This window comes from Lytechinus variegatus, chromosome 7, assembly GCF_018143015.1.
Source record: "Lytechinus variegatus isolate NC3 chromosome 7, Lvar_3.0, whole genome shotgun sequence".
Taxonomy (NCBI): Eukaryota; Metazoa; Echinodermata; class Echinoidea; order Temnopleuroida; family Toxopneustidae; genus Lytechinus; species Lytechinus variegatus.
This window is the reverse complement of record NC_054746.1, coordinates 16,905,696-16,925,184: the sequence shown is the minus strand read 5'-3', so window position 1 is coordinate 16,925,184 and position 19,489 is coordinate 16,905,696. Positions and strand designations below refer to the sequence as shown.

Sequence of the window (19,489 nt, the reverse complement as noted above, 5' to 3'; positions counted from 1 at the left end):
AAATAATAATGATAATAATAATGCAAATTATACGGGAATGAGCACGTATCCACTCTGCAGAGAACTCAAGACACTAATTGTTCAGCTCACAAGCATTTCAAGGAGTGAATATGAATCATCATCCAATTTATTTTATGTGGGTAGAGTGCAGCATAATGTGGATGAATCTCTTGCCAAAGAATACTAACATGACTTGGATTAGAACCCTAGACCCTCTAACTGAAAGGGGAGAGTCAGAGTCGCTGAATCACAATGCCTCCACAAAAGTCTTTGAGATTAAATTGATAAGAAAACCGGTCATTAATAAAAAAAAAAATAATAATAATAATAATCACACTGTCTATCATAAATGTTTGATCCCCATGCAGAGAGCATATAAATAATTCACATTTGAATATGAAGCATTCCCACCTACTATAGCCATGTCATATAAGATTTTTCTTATTTTGGTATGATGAAAGTTGAATTACTGTACACCTTTTTAACCTTTTAATAGCTGATTAATTGCTTGACACTAATAATCATATTTAGTTTGAAAAGTGCATTCAAAATACGATTTGGCAGAATACTCATTCTTCTTCAAATAAAGAACTCAAAATCACACAAAATCAAATAAGCATTTATCAAAGTACCTGTATATCATCTGTCTTCCAACTATAAAAAAAAATCATATTTCACACTCCTTACCATCCACTCCTGTCCTTGTAGAATCTTGCATGTTCTAGCTTGCTTGAGTAGGATGATCTTTTTATGAAGATTCCGTGCCTCTTGATCGTGACCACCTCTCATTATCACATTCACATCCAGCAACATAGGAAATGTTTCAGGATATATTTTGAAAGTGGCTGGCAACCAGGTATTGGCAATATTGTTCCTGACAAGTCTGAAGAGATAAAAGATGCAGAAAAGGTAATTTTACTACAAAAACTATCTGTAATCAGCACAATATATAAATCATAGATATCATCATCTTCATCAGATTTAACCAAGAGATAGATAAGCAATACATTGAGAATATAGTACTTTTTAAACATATTTTTTCCATGAATATCATAGTAAGAGGTTTGCACACATTACACACTACAGACATAGGCAATCTGAGATACAGAATCTTTAGAGCACCTGAATTGTAGTTGGCCTGTCTATGTTTTAGTCTTAAAAAGATTCAACACCCCCCCCCCCTCCACTTTCAGGGTTTTAAGAATGACCAGTAATATTCAACAGGAAATATAACATATTTTGTGAGACCATCACTACTTGCTTGTCATTAGATCAAAGAGTTTATGGTAATAATGATAAATTACACATATAAAATGATAAAAGAACACTTGATTACAAAGATACATCTGACAACACATCCTAGTAGTTTAATTCACAGGCTATGTGCCAATCAAGTCTGGTCAATCAATGACTTAGATACTTTTGCGACTCAATTAATAGCAGAGTTTTAAGCTGTAAACAGGGTTAATTTTAAATGAAAGCCTACAGCACTGCAACAAAACAGTAATGAATATCATTCAGAATAATGATAATGTACACAAATTTTATTACGAGTAAGTGCAACTAAAATTTAAACGCTGAATCCATAAAAAGAAAGAGGTGAAATTGTTCAGTTCTTCATACTTACGCATTATTACTACAGAGGCCAGTAATAACAACCTCTTGGAAATGTTTTGCCCAAATCTTTAATGCAGTCTCCTTGAATTCTTCCTTCCTTTCACCTTGGACCATAGCAGGGTCCTGGGCTAGCTCTGACTTTATCCCTGATATAAGTGTCTTATACATTTCATTGGCTGCAAAGACTAGATGGTGTGTATCTAAGCAAGATAAGAGTTCACTTGATAACCTTGGATGAAGGTCCAGGACAGCTGTAGTCCCTAGGTGAGGGATCAGGGTAGATAGAAGGGTGTAGCGACCTTTCAGATGAACGGGTGATCCTAGCAGTTCTTGGGCCAGGTATGTCAACAGCTGGTAATATAAAAAGGATTGAAGATTCAAGCTTCATATTCAAACTTAGAAATTAGAAATGAGAAATTTGAACTAGAACATCTATCATCTTGGAGAATTCTTAATTCATATCTCCATAAAATACAAATTGGAAAACCTATAAATTGTATATTACAAGAGTGCATCTGTGTATCAAAAAAATGATCTGATACAACCTCTGGTGATAATTGCTCCGTGGTAAAATCTTACAATAACTTTCATTTGTCAATGATGGAGATTTCACAAAAATGCTTCTTTTGCTTTCTTGAAGATAAAACATGCTCATCCAAATCATACACTTACCTAAAACTCAACTGCACCATAACACATAACCACTTAACAAGGAAATATTATTAAGGTATATAATGGCAATGCCATAAAAATATATTTCCAACCCTATTTGTGTGTGACCTACCAGAAATTATTTTCAACTATTTGCTGGCTCTTATGGAATTTTTCAATGCCTTCAAATGATCATTACTTGAGCTGCTCATGAAGTGCAATATGAGTGGAGAAAATGGGGTAAGACAATAACAATAATTTCAATATAGAATTGCCAAATTGAAGATGAGAGCAACGGTCAACAATTTCTGGTACAACCTACCTCAGTATCAGTAGAGTTGAGGAGATGGCTTTCTGCTTTATAAGAGTCTAATAGAGAACTGAACAAAGCTCTGATCTGTTCTGGCACTCCATCAATGGGACTATGCCAATGTCTCCAAATACAGCTGAGGACTAGTTGAACTACATCAGAAGACCTTGTTAAGAACCTCTGGGCGTTGTTGTTCAGGAGGGACCGCAGATGCTGAAGGTGACGCTGCACACACTGAAGCCAGAGAGTGAACACTGGAGATTTGGAAAACGAATAAATCATTGAAAATTATCAACACTTTTCAAGCACCAAGTACACATTTAATCCAACTGATAATTGGGCAATAATAACTGGCAATGAATAAAGCAGCTGCACTCTGTAAATTGAAGAGATATCCCATTGCGAACTACATTTGAAGGAGTCAACAGTTGAATGCTCAAAGACCTCATTATACCACTCACACACATATATCTGCAATGATCTGCAGCAAATAAGGATGAAGATTTTTTTTGGAGTGAAATTTTGTCTACAAAAATGATTACAGGTACTCACACTGTATAGAGTGAAATTCAGGTGTATCTGGGCTGCTCAGGAGTTCTTGAGTAACGGTCAGGAGAGGTCCAATTAAGAAGATTTGACCCTTTGTGTACAAAATGATATAGACAGTATAACAAATTTTAAAAACAATGCCCTTGGCAATGACCCGTGGAGCAAAATCACATACAAATACTTAATTTCATACTTAATTTGATATTTTTCATACGACTTGTATCACTTCAACCACCCAGTGAAATATAATTATGTAACAATAATTGCCAAAGATGTTAGCTAAAAGGTAAGAAAAATAAAGGTACTGAAGGTATTGAAGAAAAGGAACACATCTTGAAAAATTGATTAAGCAAATGAAAAAAAAATGATGCAAGACACAATTCATCATACAAAATAGCAACACAATGCATTAAAAGGCTAACTCACTTCATTATCACCCTCCCCTGTGGGTATTCTCTCCAGAAGAATTTTGATATCTCCACATGTGATGAGACCGCGGGCAAGGCAGAGAGCTCCAAACACTTTTTCTGGCGGACTGAAATCCTGGAAAGGAGGGCCTACCAGTCTGTTGAAGAAGCCTAGATCTGAGTTGAAGTCAGTGATTGACTGTGAGCTTCCTTTATTTAAAAAAGAATAGGGGACAAATCAAGAGCGGATCCAGGATTTTCCTAAGGGGGGGAGCACATTTTCCTGAGGAAATATTTGACAAGCAAAAAAGAACCCCCCCCAAAAAAAAGGTCTTCACTTTCAAAATAGGGGGGGGGACACTTATGTTTTAGCAGCATTTTTACATTACAAATTTTAATTGTGCCTCTCAAGGGGGAGGTGGTGCACGGGCTGGCTATGCCCCCCCCTACATCCGCCAGTGGGTCAAATTGATTTTTTCCTTTGTTGCCACCATCACGAAAATACCAAAATTATTTATATGATTCTACATTTTAAAATGAAAAAAAAAATCAGTTACTCCTTAATGTATGCCTGGATCAAGTTTCAAGTCAATCCATTAAATAGATCTTTAGTTATTATGAGAACGAAAAGGGAAAGGCGGACGGGCAACCCAGAAACATAATCCTTACAGCAACAACCTATGAAGGGCTGAGGCATGAAAATGTTTGACACCACAGAAATTTACTTATGGGAACTTGGGGATTATAGTTTGCCAATCTATTGAAGCACGCAGACTCATCCACCATTGTGCAACTTTAAGGTGACAAAAGAAGGCTAGAATTCAATAGAAATCCTATAAAAGGGTCGTCAAATTATACAAAGTGTTGGAATACAAAGGCACATCCTGTATATTGTTATCGACATACCTGATCAATGCAAAGGCTTAAGCATTTCAAATTTATAGGAGATCAAAGCAAAATAAAGATTTTTGGTCTTCAAAAATGTAAAAAAAACACAATACAAAGAGGATAAAAAAGACAAGATCGAACTATCAGAATGGAACTCGTAGAGAACATACATAACCGCGGCTGCTGCAGAGATGTCTTGGAGACCTGCTGCCAAAAACCCAAAAGACCAATGAGACATTGTGGAGACATCTCTATGACACTATTTGAAGCTGTTTGACCTATTCTAGAAGCCATGTGTCCAATCATCCCCATCCCAGAGTCATCTCCATGGTAGTGCGCACTTTTATATTTTTTGCTGCGACCAACAAGTTGGAGACATCGCAGTGATGTACCTGTAAGTGAGATATGGCTTAAGTTTCTAACAGACAAACAATATTACTATATAGCTCACCTTGGTGGAAAGAATTAAGAAGATTTATTGCCATGGAAACAGCATATTTAGGAGTGGGGGAGGAGTTGAAGAGCATTCCAACAGCACAACCAGACATTAAACCATTCTCTCTGGAAAATTTCTAACCATAAAATAGGAAAGAAAAAGAAACACAAAATATAGTTACCACAAGTAGAGGCAAGAAGTAATTGGAGAGATTAATAACCTCTTTTACACATAATCAGGGGACACATACAGGGGAGTAGTAAAGGCTTGCTTAAAGACCACATTTTGCTGCCCTTGGCTTTGGCGGGGGGGGGGGGGGGGGTGTAGACACAGGAACAAGTCTATGAGAGATGTTTTTCCAGCTGCCTCCTGACTCTGAATTACAAGGCTTGACTACATCTCTGGACACGTAATATATAATATAAAATATACATGTTGGCACTTAAGAATTATTTCTTCAGACTAAAAATCAATTTGATGCAACTAACAGTAAGACTAACCTTACTACACATCATGATGACAAGATTCCCAACCAGACCCGACAGCTGGAATACCAAATCTCCATCCTGTCCACTTCTAACCCTGTCCTGGGCACCATCAAGAATCCCACCAAGCTGCAGAGGGACAAGTTGGCACATCTGTAAGGCTAGTTTGGACAATGTTGAGCAGCATGCCGTCACATCGGGGTGTAGGGCAGTCCCAGGGACAGTTGATGAAACCTCTGCTATCAAGGATGTTGTCGTGCGGTTCATGGCGGTTAGGAATTGTGGGAAATGTTTTGCAAGTGGGCTATGTACTAATGGGCTCCCTTCTAGAAGGTTGGATACTGAATATGAAGAAAACATGGACAATTTGCATCAACAACCTCTCTCAAGTAGAAAAAATATTAATTTCTGTTTAATAAATACTGTTGATTGTTAACTGATTTCTCTAAACATTTTTTAAAAACATTTATCAACAATTTTCATGTTATCATCTAACTCATCAGTGCCTTAGGCATGAGTTTTAAAGAGTATATACAAGAGCATTATAAGTTGCATAACTAGTAGTATAAATTATCATTGTTATCAGATTTTAAAAATATGTATAATAGAAATAGAAAACTGAAAAAAGTTGTTGTTTTTACTCTCAACATCTCACTTAAAATAACAACTGAAAAAAGAAAAGCCCAATAAGTTCTATTTACCTTTGGATGCTTGAATGCTCTTCATCAAGCCACCATTCTCCGAAATTAGAACCACAAATTGACAATCAATGACATCAGCTAAGTTAGGACAAACTTCTGATAAAGCTTGAGCACCCTGTAAAAAAATACCAACAGTATGCAAGATAGGCATACATAGGTTTGATAATGCTACACAATACGACAAGAGCTTTCATCCATTTAAAGGTAGAATATGTCTCCCTAGAATCTTGTCCGTGTAAAGTCACACCCTAACAGAATAAGATAAGGTACATGTAGAAATATAAAAGGCTTATTATTTCTAGTTATTTTTCATATGGTAGGTGTTTAATGGTAAGGAAAACTTAACCTATTTTTTCCCTTTAATCTTTCTTTTTTTCTATCACTAAGACCGTTATAAAGTTTCAAGTCCAAAACAGATAAATACCCCATCAACAAATTCTAGAAAGAAGTTAGCCAACTTGAAGTTGATTATCATGAAAAGAATCAAAACCTGTTAATTCAAGAATGTATTTTTTTTTAAAGATGAGAAAAATTCATCTTGGATTAAGAGTAATGAATCAAAATAAAATATAGATTCTAGTGTTTAACTCCTCTTACAATATCTCGGTCCTGAAATCTAAAAAGTTTTGAACAATTCTGAAAGTTACATTAAACTGTAAATATATCAATCGTATCTGTTTTATGTTGCACCACCTGACCTTATGTAGATTCCTGACGAGCTTGACATCAATGGCTGCCTCAAAGAAGACCCAACAGAATCTTGATACTAAATCATCTAGAATACCCTGACTGGGTCTTTTGTTATTTGAGCTGTTCCGTGAAGCAGTACTTCCTGAAATTCCTTTTACAGCTTGTTGAGTTTTTGAAGTTATGCTGTCTGCAAGCGCTTGCCATTGTTTGATATTTCCGTCATTCCTGAATATAAAAGGACAAGATCAAATATACTTATTTTACTATCTTTATATAAAAAACTGATGTGTATTTATCAAGATCATCGTATGTTTTAATGGAGAATTTGACAACATTCAGATATAAAGTTTATGACCAGCGGACATTATGTAATGCTACTGGATATTGCTGTATGGTCAACCACTATCTCACTATTCTCTGGCCCATCAATTGCTCACGGTGAAGCAGGCTTGGCCACAACATTTCTGGCAGGGTTGGCAATTTTGGTTTTAGTATAAAAAAATCAAATTTATCTAATTTGAAGATTTTTTTATTTGATTTTTTTAAACAAAAATGTTTAAAACAATCCACAAACACCCAAAATATAATCTTTTACCCTGACATAAACTTTGAAATCATACATTTCACTACTAAAATAATTCTTAGCTTTTTATTTTCTAATTAAATCAAGTCAAAATAGAATTTATATAATATATTAACATGAAGATGCTGACAGTTTTTGCCGTGTCTGCGTCCTCTGATGTAGGAAGCTCCTACCGACTGTTCAATCCTAGTTGATGAACTGTCTTGGTACAGCTAATGCTGCATATTTGGTGTTCCTATTCAAAGGCAGTGAAAGCTCTTAACATGAAATGAGGATCAGTTTCTTTAGAAGAATTCCATGACTTTGAGACCAACATTCTCCAAAGAGAAACATTTGTTTTCAAGCCAAGGACTGAAGATCATATTGCTAAAGAAAACTGTGACAATGCAGGTTTTATGTATTATTGCACTCAATTCAACACATTCACTGAGAAATTTACAAAAATTAATTCTCACTTTTGGCATAGGGCATTAAATGTATGGTTGTTGCCATGATTAAGTGTAATTTACCTAGAGCATGCATACATTTTTTTAAATACATAGATTACTGAACCTTTCTCAGTGTACCTGCTGAATGAAGCACAATCATACAGAAAGTCTGGACGGCCTCGTTTCAAACTCATCCTGGTACAATTACCTGATGGAATTCAGCCTTAGAAGTTCAGGGTTTTTTTTCAAATTCTACTTTTTTAATTATTACATATATTTTTGTTCTGAAGTGATATTACTTTGGATAGATATGAACAAATTGTTAGTGTTGGGGAGCAATATTTAGTAGTTCATGTGCATGATCAGAATAGACAAACTTCCAATAACCCTTGACTTACTCTTATATTTTCTTAAAAACTGTCCTCTAAAAACACTTTTGGATTTAGACATAAAGAAACAAGGACTTTCTTTACTATCAAAGAAAAGTTTTACAGGGAAAATTTTGTTAAATCCACTTTTTAAAGTGAAGTAGGGGTCCAAGTGTTAACTGCTCATAGGCCACATGCACATCTTTGATTTTGGAAGATTAACTTGATTTCATATACTTGATTTCAATTACTTTGAGTAGACATGAAGGGGATATTCATGTTTGGATGATATAAAGTTGATAAAATCTTTTTCTTTTGAGTAAAAAAACTAAAACTGCCACAACAATAAAAAAATCATCAATCGTGGAAGTGATTAAAATCAATGATTTTTTTTTAAACCAGAGTGATTTAAATCATGATTTACATCACGCTTTAAATCAACATGAATTTAATCAGCCAACCCTGTACACTGAGGGCATCTTGCATAAAGCTTTTGCCAGGCAAAAGAAAAAAAAAATCTGGAAAACAAAACTATGCCCTTGACAAAAACACACTGAAAATTTTTGGCAATAATTGCCAGAGATTTTCTTTTATGTTACAGGCCTCGTGTGTGCTATCACCCGAGAAGTCTATGTTTCAGACATTTCCAATGCTATTCACAAAGTCTGGGGTCAGCAAGTAAGTAGAAACTCCCCATGAAAGCTCATGCAAATCTTACTTTAATAATAAAAAAATACTGTGCATAAATTTATCCAATAAATCAAATGAATAAAACATATTCCATGACTGCATCAATAAACTGACTTACAAACTCTGCTTTCCAATTAATCACTAGAATCATAAACCAACTTTTTTATATCGCTTTTTTCATTCACAATTTTGCTAATAATGCATCAACATAACAAAATATCAACAGGAACATATATAACTTTTCAGGAATTTATATTCTCTATCATGTCTACAGAAAGAAAAAAAAAATATTATTCTAATAAAATTAGATTAATTGAATTTAAAATTAAATTGAATATTTTCCAATTGAAAAATATGTTGACATTAACTGACTTACATTGTTATTTGTTATGGCAGTATAGCAGTATAATGGCTGATGAGAGTACAGACTGGTAATACTGACTACTACTTGAATACATCTTTCATTATCAAGGAGTATTGACACGAGAATGAACAAGGCAACTAAAATTCTGCTGTTTCAATACTCACCTTTCAATCTTCTCTGCAAATTCTTTCAAACTTTCAAGAATTTCTTCCCAGCAGGAATTTTTACTCGTAGAGTTTTTTACAGACTTACTTCGGCTTTTAAATAGAGAGAAATGAGCCATCTTGAACCTGGAGAATAAAAATAAAGAGTAAGAAGCAATTAATAAGAATTTAATATCAAAGATATTATCTCATAGCAAGTCAGTGCTATTGTGGAGGGGCCGAAACACTTACAGTCATACACACTCACTTGCTCACATACACTTCACACAGGGAAAAAGTCTTACCTTATTCACTTGTATGTTGAACCCTCTCGCTCGATCACGACACGTCTGTGCTGTGCGGGGGTTGAGTATGGAGTGATCTGCTTGAGTGGCGTGAGTATGTAGCTAGAGTACCGGTATGTGTAGTGTATTGTGTACTGCATTGGTGATGGGTGCAAATATTCCCGCCGGTCCCGTGATCGTGTGACGTTGTCTATTATCTGCTTAATTACCCCTAATCCCCTAACACTATACTTCCCCCCACCCTAAAAAAATTGGGGGGCATATTTCCTATACAAATTAACTTAACTTAATATACTCAACTTAACCCTATACATTAATATACATCAACGTTCATATTTTTTTTTTTTTTCTTTTTTTGTATCTTTTTCTTTTTTTTTTTTTTTTCTTATTCTTTGATCTCTTTTTTTTTTCTTTCTTTTCTTCTTTCGTTTTCTGTTTCTTTTCTCCTTGATTTTTTTGGGGGTCTGTGACCTCTCTTTTTATTTTCTTTTGTGATCTTTTTCTTTTCTTTCTCTGATCTGTTTCGTGATCTTTTTCTTTTTTCTTTTCTTATTCTTTATTTGATCATGAACGTAAGTATATGTACATCATCAATATATACATCATTACCAAGTACATCATTACCAAATCATAAAAAATATTCTTACCTTGTCTCTGCCTTGATATAATTTAAATAAGCTCACTACGCTTATCTGTGTACCTTAGTAAAAGAAACAATTATGTAAATCAAGGAATATATACATATGTGCATAAGGGGTGTGATCAACCAACTAACTTATCGATTTTTATTAATATAGAAACAATAAGGGGTGCATACAAATTAATTGGGTAATAAATTATACATATAGGCATTAATTTCATATTTATGGTATATATTGCATTGGAATACAGATCCTTTAAAATAAATGAATTTGCACAGTGGCAGGCAGAGACAGGTGCAAGGGAGTAGCATTGCCCCGTTGTTCGAGGCAATAGAGCTCCTTTGCTTTAATCTGTCATAACCAGGATTGATAGTAAATTCAAGATGGACACGTTCCGAGGAGGCGCTCCCATGACGTTTCATGGGATGCCTCCAGGAACGGGTCGCTTTCTTGTTTCACAAATTTCACACCTGGTTATATGCAGATGTGATTGTCTTTCGACATGCCGTATCCATGGTATCGGTAGTACTGAGAGCTACAGATCCCAGCATGCCCTGCTGAAGGAGGATCATGACTAAGCCGGATGATGTAATGTCTTAGTGATTCAGGAATCATGACATCACGCTCATCCTTCTCCATCAAGATGACTCCTTCTCTATAAAGGCAGAAGAGTTCCCTGTTTGTCCACAAAAACTTTCCCTCTGGCGGGAGGAAAAACAGAGTCTCTTCAGCCGGCGATTTCTTGTCTGTCCAAAGGCGGTTTCTCTGCCACCTCAGCCGGGTCAACTTAACTATTCGGATCTCAAATGAATTGGCTTTGTTGAAGGATATTTCCATGCCAATTACAGGAAAAGATTCAACAGCCACATTTGGGACCCCTTGTGTTTGATTTTAATATGGCACATCCTTGTCTACTCAATCGACAAGTGTACCAATCTATTTCTTTTGAAGTAGAAACCTTCTCAACTCCTGTTCCCATGGGGCCAGCCCCTCTATAAAGCGGCTCCAGGGATCACGAAGGTGAAGAGTAGATCCGATTCATGAGTATCCACAATGGGACACATTCTGAAGGTTCTACGTCAGGTCCTACAATTAAGACTTATAAGCCTACCCAATCATATAACCGTTTTAAGAATCTTCTCGTTGTATGATTGGTAGGTCTTCACCATTTATAGTTAAGATAGCATTTGGGATGCTGATATTGGCATTGTGTTTTCGTAACAAGTCAACGCCAAACAACATCTCATCTGCTATCGGAGCTACATAAATCTTCTCGCTGAGTACTTGGGTACCCAGCTTGATATTGATAGGCCCTACCACCACGCCGTCCATTGTCATGTCTCGGCCAGCCCCCTTAAGGATTACACGCTTAAGGATGGGCGGCCGAGGCTGGAGGCGATTGAATAGCCTATCTGATATAATGGTGACAGCTGCCGCAGTATCCAAAACGGATGTAATGGGCTCTTTGCCAACTGTCAACTCAACACTCAATGCTGAAGTAGACACAATTCTACAAATGACTACTTCAACCTCTTGATCTTTAACCTCACCAGAAATGTCTGGTGGCCATGGTGGATTCCTCCAAGGGACATCTAATACCTCAGAGAATTTCGGGCTCCCTGGACTTGCTTGCGCGTCCGGTGCCCGTGTGCTACCATGGTCTTGTGGCATTAGGCTGTCCTTTAATGGAATGGGGATGGTGGAGGTGGGGATCTGTGATCGGATCGGGGATTCCCCATCTCCTCCGATCCCTGTCCATTTCCCTCCTCCTCGAAGGTGACAGCCCTAAGTTGTCTGTTCTGAGCAGGCGATCTCCCTCTGGGGCAGGCCCTACTAAAATGGCCTTCTTCCCCACAGTTGAAGCAGCCTGTGAAGTTTCGCTGCCGATCGGTTGGTGGAAGGACCGAAGATGACCTTCTGCCTCCCTCTGTCCGATCCGGCGTTCTACTAGAGGTATACCTCGGCCTGTCTGATGTACCCAGAGCCCAACCAGAGGTATACTTTGGTCTGTCAGGTGTGACAGGGGCACGGCCGGAGGAGTAACTCGGCTGGCCTCTTGACACCGACAAAAGTTCTTTAGTACTCCTAGACAGATCAGTGATTGCAACAACCATCGAATCCATCTTGGAGGCCCACATTACATTCTGAGCCTCCAGAGCACTGATTCTAGCCTCAAGGCTAGAAGTTCCTTTGGTGGCAGCTTCCGGAGGAGACGACTCCTGTACCCTGAGGTCATCCATATCTTCTCCTACAGAGAGCTGCCTTACCTCGTTCCTCAGCCTAGGGCCATGCTTATGCATGGTCTTCTGGGTAAACTGAAACCATTTGTACTTGGTCATGGCTTCATCTAATGTCCCAGGCCGAGAAGTCAGGACATGATGCCCTGCATCTTTGTCTTGGGCACCTTGGCAGAACCTTGCCACGACAAGTTCTTGGACGAACTTGTCAGGTAGGCCTACGAAGGCCTGACCTGCAAGGGTCATAAGCCTATCTGCCCACTTGATGATATCTTCATCCGAGCGTTGAAAAGCTGATTGGAATTGCATGCGAATAACTTCCGGCTCCTCCTGGAGAGCAAACCGCTTCTCCAACTTGGTAACCAACTCAGGGAAGGCGATATTTGGATTGCTCTCCTGGATAAGGGCCATGAACTTACTGGCTTCGGCCTCCAACGCCAGACACAGCTGATATTTCTTGTCTGCATCAGACATGCCATGTCTTTCGGAATAAAGTTGAAACTTTGAATAGAAGGCCGCCCAACTTCCCTTGCCGTCGAACGAAATAGTCTTCGGCAAAGAGGTTGGTCTAGGAGGGGGCCTTCTGTCATCATACTCTGGTACCACAGGTCTTGATGCCGAAGTAATTCTGGTGACGCGGGGCGGCTGATTTCTTGTTGGCAGCCCCAAGTATCCCGGACTTACTGATGGCCTTGTGGTGTTTCCATGTTCATTGAACACTGAGCCTCCATGTCCATCTCCTTGGGGTCCAGCGCCTTGATACACAGGGTTGCTACCCCCATGTAGCAAGTCGCATGGTCCTTGGGGAGAGGTTTGCGGGGCCACAGTGTCAGGATAGTGTGGCGGATATCTGCCTCCAGCCCATGGCGGGCAATACCCACCGTAGGCGGCAGCAGGGTTGCAGTATGGAGGAGCTGGTCGTCCAATTCCTCCGAATGGCATCATATGCATCATCCTAAATATCACGCCATACATTTCCTCGTACTGCGCTTGAGTAAAGTGTGGAACGGCCTGTGGGTAGTTATGTGGAGGTGTCTGGGTAGTTTGGTTTAACATTGCTGGTCGGCCACCCTGAGTACTGGGAGCCTGACCATGCAAATCTACTTGGGCATGAGGACCACACTGGAACTGGGGTCCTGGTGGGGTAACTTGTTGGGGACCCTGTGGTGGGAACAGGCCATCGTTCCATCTTGAATACCCAAATTGATTAGCCCAGAGGGACTTAGCCCTATCTTCTGGAGAGGCCGACGGCTGCTGAGTATAAGCGCCACCTGGCCTCCCCCCTGTGAAAAATGAGGAGGCCTCCCCGGCCTGTGTCTGAGAAGACTGGCCTCCAGCACCGTGTGCTATGTGCACGGGGGTGCTGTGGCCGAGCCTCAAATGCCTGGCTTATGGGGGGCTCCTTAGATGGTATAAGTGGAACACTCGTAGAAGGCTCATCTCCTTCGGAGCGCACTTCTCTGCGGTCCACATTACGCGCCGTTGTTGTTGGCTCATAATCAAAGGCGTAAACTAACAGTTCTGCCTTCGGTATATGAGGTATCGACAAGAATGTCTCTGGAGTAAGGTCGGCCGCCTCCCTTGCGTGTAGAATGCGGTTGGCGGTGGCCATACCCACTCCAGGCAAACTCATTAATTCCTCAGACGAACAAAAGTTGATTTTGATTCTTGAAATGTTGCTCGCCATCTTGTTGTAAGGAAATATTAATCAGTGACAAAAATTAATCCCAATAGTCAATTGAAAATAAATTTGGGACAAGTTAAATTCCCAAATTGAAATTTAATTGACCAAAATTATCCTGCAGACTAGTTTGTCTTGCGGATAAAATCAAAATAAATCTGGGACAAAATTAACTTTTTAAATAAAAATATGAAAGAGAAATTAACAGAACTAACCTCAAAATATCCTGAAAATGTAATCAAATTAAAGTCCAGAGGCTACCTTTCCTCAAAAATAAAATTCCTTTATGATTTAATTCTTTAAGAGAGGAAAGAAAAAATTCAAACAATTGAACGCTCACTTGTTCAAAGAAGGATATGTAAAATATAGAAATAATTTCAAATAATTTCTTATTCAATTATGTAAGTATATTTTTAATATATTTTTTTTTTTAACAAAAATTAATATTTACAAGTACACTTGGAATAATGAATAGTTCTATATACAATTTATTTAATTTAACAATTTACAATTTATTAATTTGAATGTCAGCAGCAAAGCTCACAGCATTCACTCAACAGCAGCAGCGGCAACAAACTAACAGCACAGCAACAACAGCAGCGACAAAATAATACACGGCAGCAGCAACAATATCAAACTATTCAATACAACAGCAGCAGCAACAAAATAATTATTACAAGACTGAATTTCCTGATCTCCTGAGACGTGCCCAAAAAATAATAAATTCCTAACAATTTAACAGCAGCAGCAGCAACAGATTTCTGGTGTTTTCTCCCAAAAACACCCAGAAATAAAATTACAAAAAAATAATACTAACAGCAGCAGCAGCGCAGCGGTCAAAGGAGAAAAGCAAATTCAGGCTTGTAATAAAATAATCAACTCACAACATCAATAATATTCAGCTATCCATTCACACCACATACGGTACACTGCTCAGTTCACTCACGTCGCAAAATTCACTACCCAATTAGTACACACTCAAACTCAATCAAAAATTCATCAAATTCATATCGCTCTCGGTGGCCCGGAAAAAAATATCCTAACGAGGGAAGATTTAAATATATGGTTAAACAAAATAAATGGATATTAACCCTAAATAGTACAACGAATATTGTTTGTAACCAGAACAATCCGATTGGCTCCTGTCAAGCTGGCCGCTGAATTCCTTCAGGGCTAGAACGGCAGTGCCGATTGGTAAAAAAATAAAGTACATTCACGAAATTAAATATCAAACTTAAAATATCAAAAAATAAAATTTCAAACTAAAATAATATGTTATATGTTGTTTTATTTAATCTTTTGGACGAAACAGAGTCAAACAGCTGAAATTAATCAAAAATCTACAATTATCAAGATGGCGGCGGCTTTTTTATATTCGGCCACAGCCAGCGCAGATTCTGCTATCGGCGCCGGCTATGGCGAAGTAAAGAAAATGTTTTGCCGAAAATAAATTAAAAATCACGTTTATCCTCGTCGCCAATATTGTGGAGGGGCCGAAACACTTACAGTCATACACACTCACTTGCTCACATACACTTCACACAGGGAAAAAGTCTTACCTTATTCACTTGTATGTTGAACCCTCTCGCTCGATCACGACACGTCTGTGCTGTGCGGGGGTTGAGTATGGAGTGATCTGCTTGAGTGGCGTGAGTATGTAGCTAGAGTACCGGTATGTGTAGTGTATTGTGTACTGCATTGGTGATGGGTGCAAATATTCCCGCCGGTCCGGTGATCGTGTGACGTTGTCTATTATCTGCTTAATTACCCCTAATCCCCTAACACTATACTGCAAACTAAATTTTTTAATTTGGATGACACTCAGATGATCATCCTTCATCAACATATCTATAGAAATGAAGCCAAATTTACACTAGTGTGAGGTTTAATTTCGACCAAGATGATTAGTTTATTTGTAAACAACTATTGTTTGACAAATTTGATTCCGAGATGCTAAATTTTGTGAAGGTTATTTGCCACAACATTTTTTTTAATTATTATACCTCTCACACTTTTATGTTTTCTTTCTCCTTCAATTCATTTTATTTGATTCCTTTAGAAAAGGAATGAATGATATATTTACAAAATTGAAGGAGAAAGAAAAACATTTTTAATTTCTATTATTTTCCACTTTACGTTAGCCTATCTTTTCCTTTTTTTCTCATTTCGATTTTTTTTTCTTTTCCTTTTTTTTTAAATTTTGTTCTCTTTACCTATATTTTCCTTTTTTTTCATAAATTCAAGTTTTTCCTTTCCTTCCTTTTTATTTTTTTATTGTTGTCTTTCCTTCCTTTTTTAATGTTGTCTTTTACTTAGTTTTATTTTCATTTCCTTCCCGTGCTTCCTTTATTTTTTCCGTTCAATTTTCTTCAAAAATAACAAAACTGGTCAGACATACTCACCGGTAACCACTAATCGTAACCACTCATTCAATGAATAAGGTTTCATCAATGCTTCATCATTCTACGGCTGCTCTACTAAGCTTACGCCGTTACGGATATCGAACATAGGTTTCCGAGCTCCCAAATCCCATCCCCATTGACTTCGTACACAAAACTAAACTCTACTAGTGAGCACACACGATGCGATGACGAGCTAGTAACTTCAGCAGCATTAGCTTACTTGTTCACACTTCGGAGTCCGAAACTTCAATGCATGATACGATTACAGCAAACACAATCTTCTTGATTGCCCTGAAATTACTTCCTTACGAATACGACAAGAAACAGGGCAGAAGTTTAGTCAATATTAATCTTGTCGACTAACTTTCCTTTCCGAAATCACTCACAGGTAGCTATGGAACGCTAGAAAAGTTACGCAATCTTAGCTAGCTGTATATGGTACGCGAAAACAGTACAATAAGACTTGGTCACTCTTAAAAAAAGGAGCCAGAGGTGTATTCAGGGGGGGGGGGGACCCGAAGCGGCTGCAGCTTCCCCTAAAGGCGGTGCAAACAAAAAGAAGACTTTGAGATAATTTATCTTGTTTGTAACAGAATAAAGCTAAGATGTATTATAATTTAATCTGTTGTGAAAACCTAAAAAAAAAATTAAAAAAAATCAGCTTTTAACGGCCGATGTGGAAAATGTGGATGAAAATATATTCGCCCTCCCATTGTCGAAAGCTGATCGGTTGAAAGTAAAGTAATTGCAAAAATATGTGGTCTCTGTTTTTAAGTATGTAACTAATCTGAAACTGTTGACTCAAATGCACTGACTTTTGGAAATAAATATTATACCACTCATTTCAACCACTTTTTACCGTTAATGTAACTGGTTTACATAGGGGCTTATAGGGACCATGGACCCTCCCACCCCCCCCCATCCGACCCCCCTCCCCCATAAAAAAAATTTACGACTGAGAAAAGAAACGGAGAAAGAAAAGAAAATGGAAAATTGTTTTTTTAATAATCATTGAGTCAAAATTCTTCACAAAATTAGATTTTTGTATTGAGAAGGTAACAAAATATGTTTTTAGTCGTATCTCCCCCCTCTCTCTCCCCAATTTTCTTTACGCCAACTGTTTTTATAAGACCCAATGTTTATAATAATCATCCTGCATTCAGCATGTATAAATCGATTATCCATCAACTAGGCGCGGACCCATAGGGGTAGGCAGGTAGTCTTCTTGTTCCCCTCCATCTCTAGAAAGTTTTTTTTTCTATAAAGGGGGTGAAACAAAGAGAGGGAAAAGAAGAAGAAGGGAAATGGTGAAATAAAATCATCAGAGGGGAAGAAAGATTCCTTGCGAAACGGGCCCTGCACCTCCTCCCCATTAAAAAAGCAAAATGAGGGGGGGGGGCTGAAGGAGTCGGGGCCGAAGCAACCTCATGCTAGCTCAACATCTGGGGAGTGTTTAATGAAAGGAATGTCCGATGTTGTATCCGACAAGTCCCGTTTTATCCGACAGTTACCATGGTAACAGTGATTCTTAGCCAATCAGAATCAAGGAGAGATGTCAGATCTGACAACTAATCGGATAAAAATGTTGATGAAACGATCCCCAGATAGATACCGAGGAAAGAGAGAAGGAAAGGAGAAAGTGAATAAAGAGAGAAAGACTAAGGGAAACCATTCAGACAAAAGACAGAGCATGGAAGAGACGAAATATCAGTTGTGATTTTTTTCCACACAAAAGAAATTTTTATGTATTTATGGAATCTAAAATGGAAATGTAAAAGTATATATGGGCGTATATAGGCGTATGGGGGTGAGGCGAAGCAGTTATTGAGACAGCTCCCTATTTGCGGCGCAAAAATGGAAAGAGATGGGGAAAACGAGGGGGGGGGGAGAACGTGAAAGAAGTGGAAGAAAAAATATAGAGAAAAAGAGGAGAAAAATTAAGAAAAAAGGAGAAAGGGAAGAATTGGCAAATTAGCAATCCCTTTTGGGGGGTGTTTCACATAGATTTAAGTATGAATTAAGTCGCACTTAAATGCCGACGCATATATGATATGCAACGCGCGATCTTATTGATAGATACGCATTAGTGCGCGTCCTCTTGAGACGATCTGACGAATGCGGTCAAGCCTTTCATATACCGTACGCAACCCGGCATTTAAGTGCGACTTAAGTCAGACTTAAATCTTTGTGAAACACCCCCAGGTCATTATTCGCCGTCACATTGTCCGTATTATAAAATGCATATCCTGTTTGATTGCAGGGCACTTAAATTTTCTCATTTTTTAGGCAGAATATAACAAAAATTTAGTTCGCGCTTCGCGCTTGCATTTTTAATTGTTTAATGGGATGTGTTTCCCCTGTTTAGCGCCAACTTGTACTCCATGTCTGTATTGAGTTTCATTTAGTGACATACAATATCGCATTCATGCGTATACAATAAAAGCGCTTAAGAAAGGGTTTCAACTCGTGCGTCGTGCTCGCATTATTAAGTAAAATGAGGTACGTTTCCTCGATTTCAGTTTAATAAAATTGTAATTAAAATATTTCAGTTAGCAGTATAAGTCTTAAGTTTGAACTGAATATAACTATAATTTTGTCAGTATATTCGGACTTGAAAACGGGACATCGATACCACAACTGGGCGTTGTGGCGTGCGCCTGTAATCCAAGCTGTGGGGAAGTTACAAATTGATGCAGAGGTTCGAGGTTCGAGCCCTGGTCACGTCTTTCGGATGGTGACATTAAAGGTCGGTCCCAGACGTAAATAATCATATCTGATTGATACACGTCTGACAAAACTCAAATACACACACACGTTGAGGTGGATTACATGTTATAAGACCAGTGGCGTACCGTGGGTCACGGCATGGGGGGGGGACCTGCAAAAATTTTGAGTCACTCAGTGAGCGCGCTT

At 38.1% G+C, this 19,489-nt stretch overlaps 1 protein-coding gene across 2 annotated transcripts in view; it reads right to left on the bottom strand.

Annotated features, from left to right (window-relative positions):
* LOC121418588 (thyroid adenoma-associated protein homolog) overlaps window positions 1-16,965 on the bottom strand; it is a 40,069-nt gene extending 23,104 nt beyond the window's left edge. The window contains exons 1-11 of one of the 2 annotated variants that reach the window (XM_041612538.1): window positions 16,797-16,965; window positions 9,332-9,457; window positions 6,743-6,959; window positions 6,045-6,159; window positions 5,359-5,684; window positions 4,874-4,994; window positions 3,554-3,744; window positions 3,131-3,218; window positions 2,591-2,832; window positions 1,628-1,968; window positions 688-883 (exon numbers count right to left, since the gene is read on the bottom strand). In XM_041612538.1, the coding sequence (XP_041468472.1) occupies window positions 688-883; window positions 1,628-1,968; window positions 2,591-2,832; window positions 3,131-3,218; window positions 3,554-3,744; window positions 4,874-4,994; window positions 5,359-5,684; window positions 6,045-6,159; window positions 6,743-6,959; window positions 9,332-9,450 (1,956 nt within the window). In that variant the 5' untranslated portion in view covers window positions 9,451-9,457; window positions 16,797-16,965. Of the gene's footprint in view, window positions 1-687; window positions 884-1,627; window positions 1,969-2,590; window positions 2,833-3,130; window positions 3,219-3,553; window positions 3,745-4,873; window positions 4,995-5,358; window positions 5,685-6,044; window positions 6,160-6,742; window positions 6,960-9,331; window positions 9,458-16,576; window positions 16,644-16,796 lie in introns of those variants that run through there. The other variant, XM_041612537.1, reaches the window with a different exon arrangement.
* Between the last annotated feature and the right edge of the window lie 2,524 nt (window positions 16,966-19,489).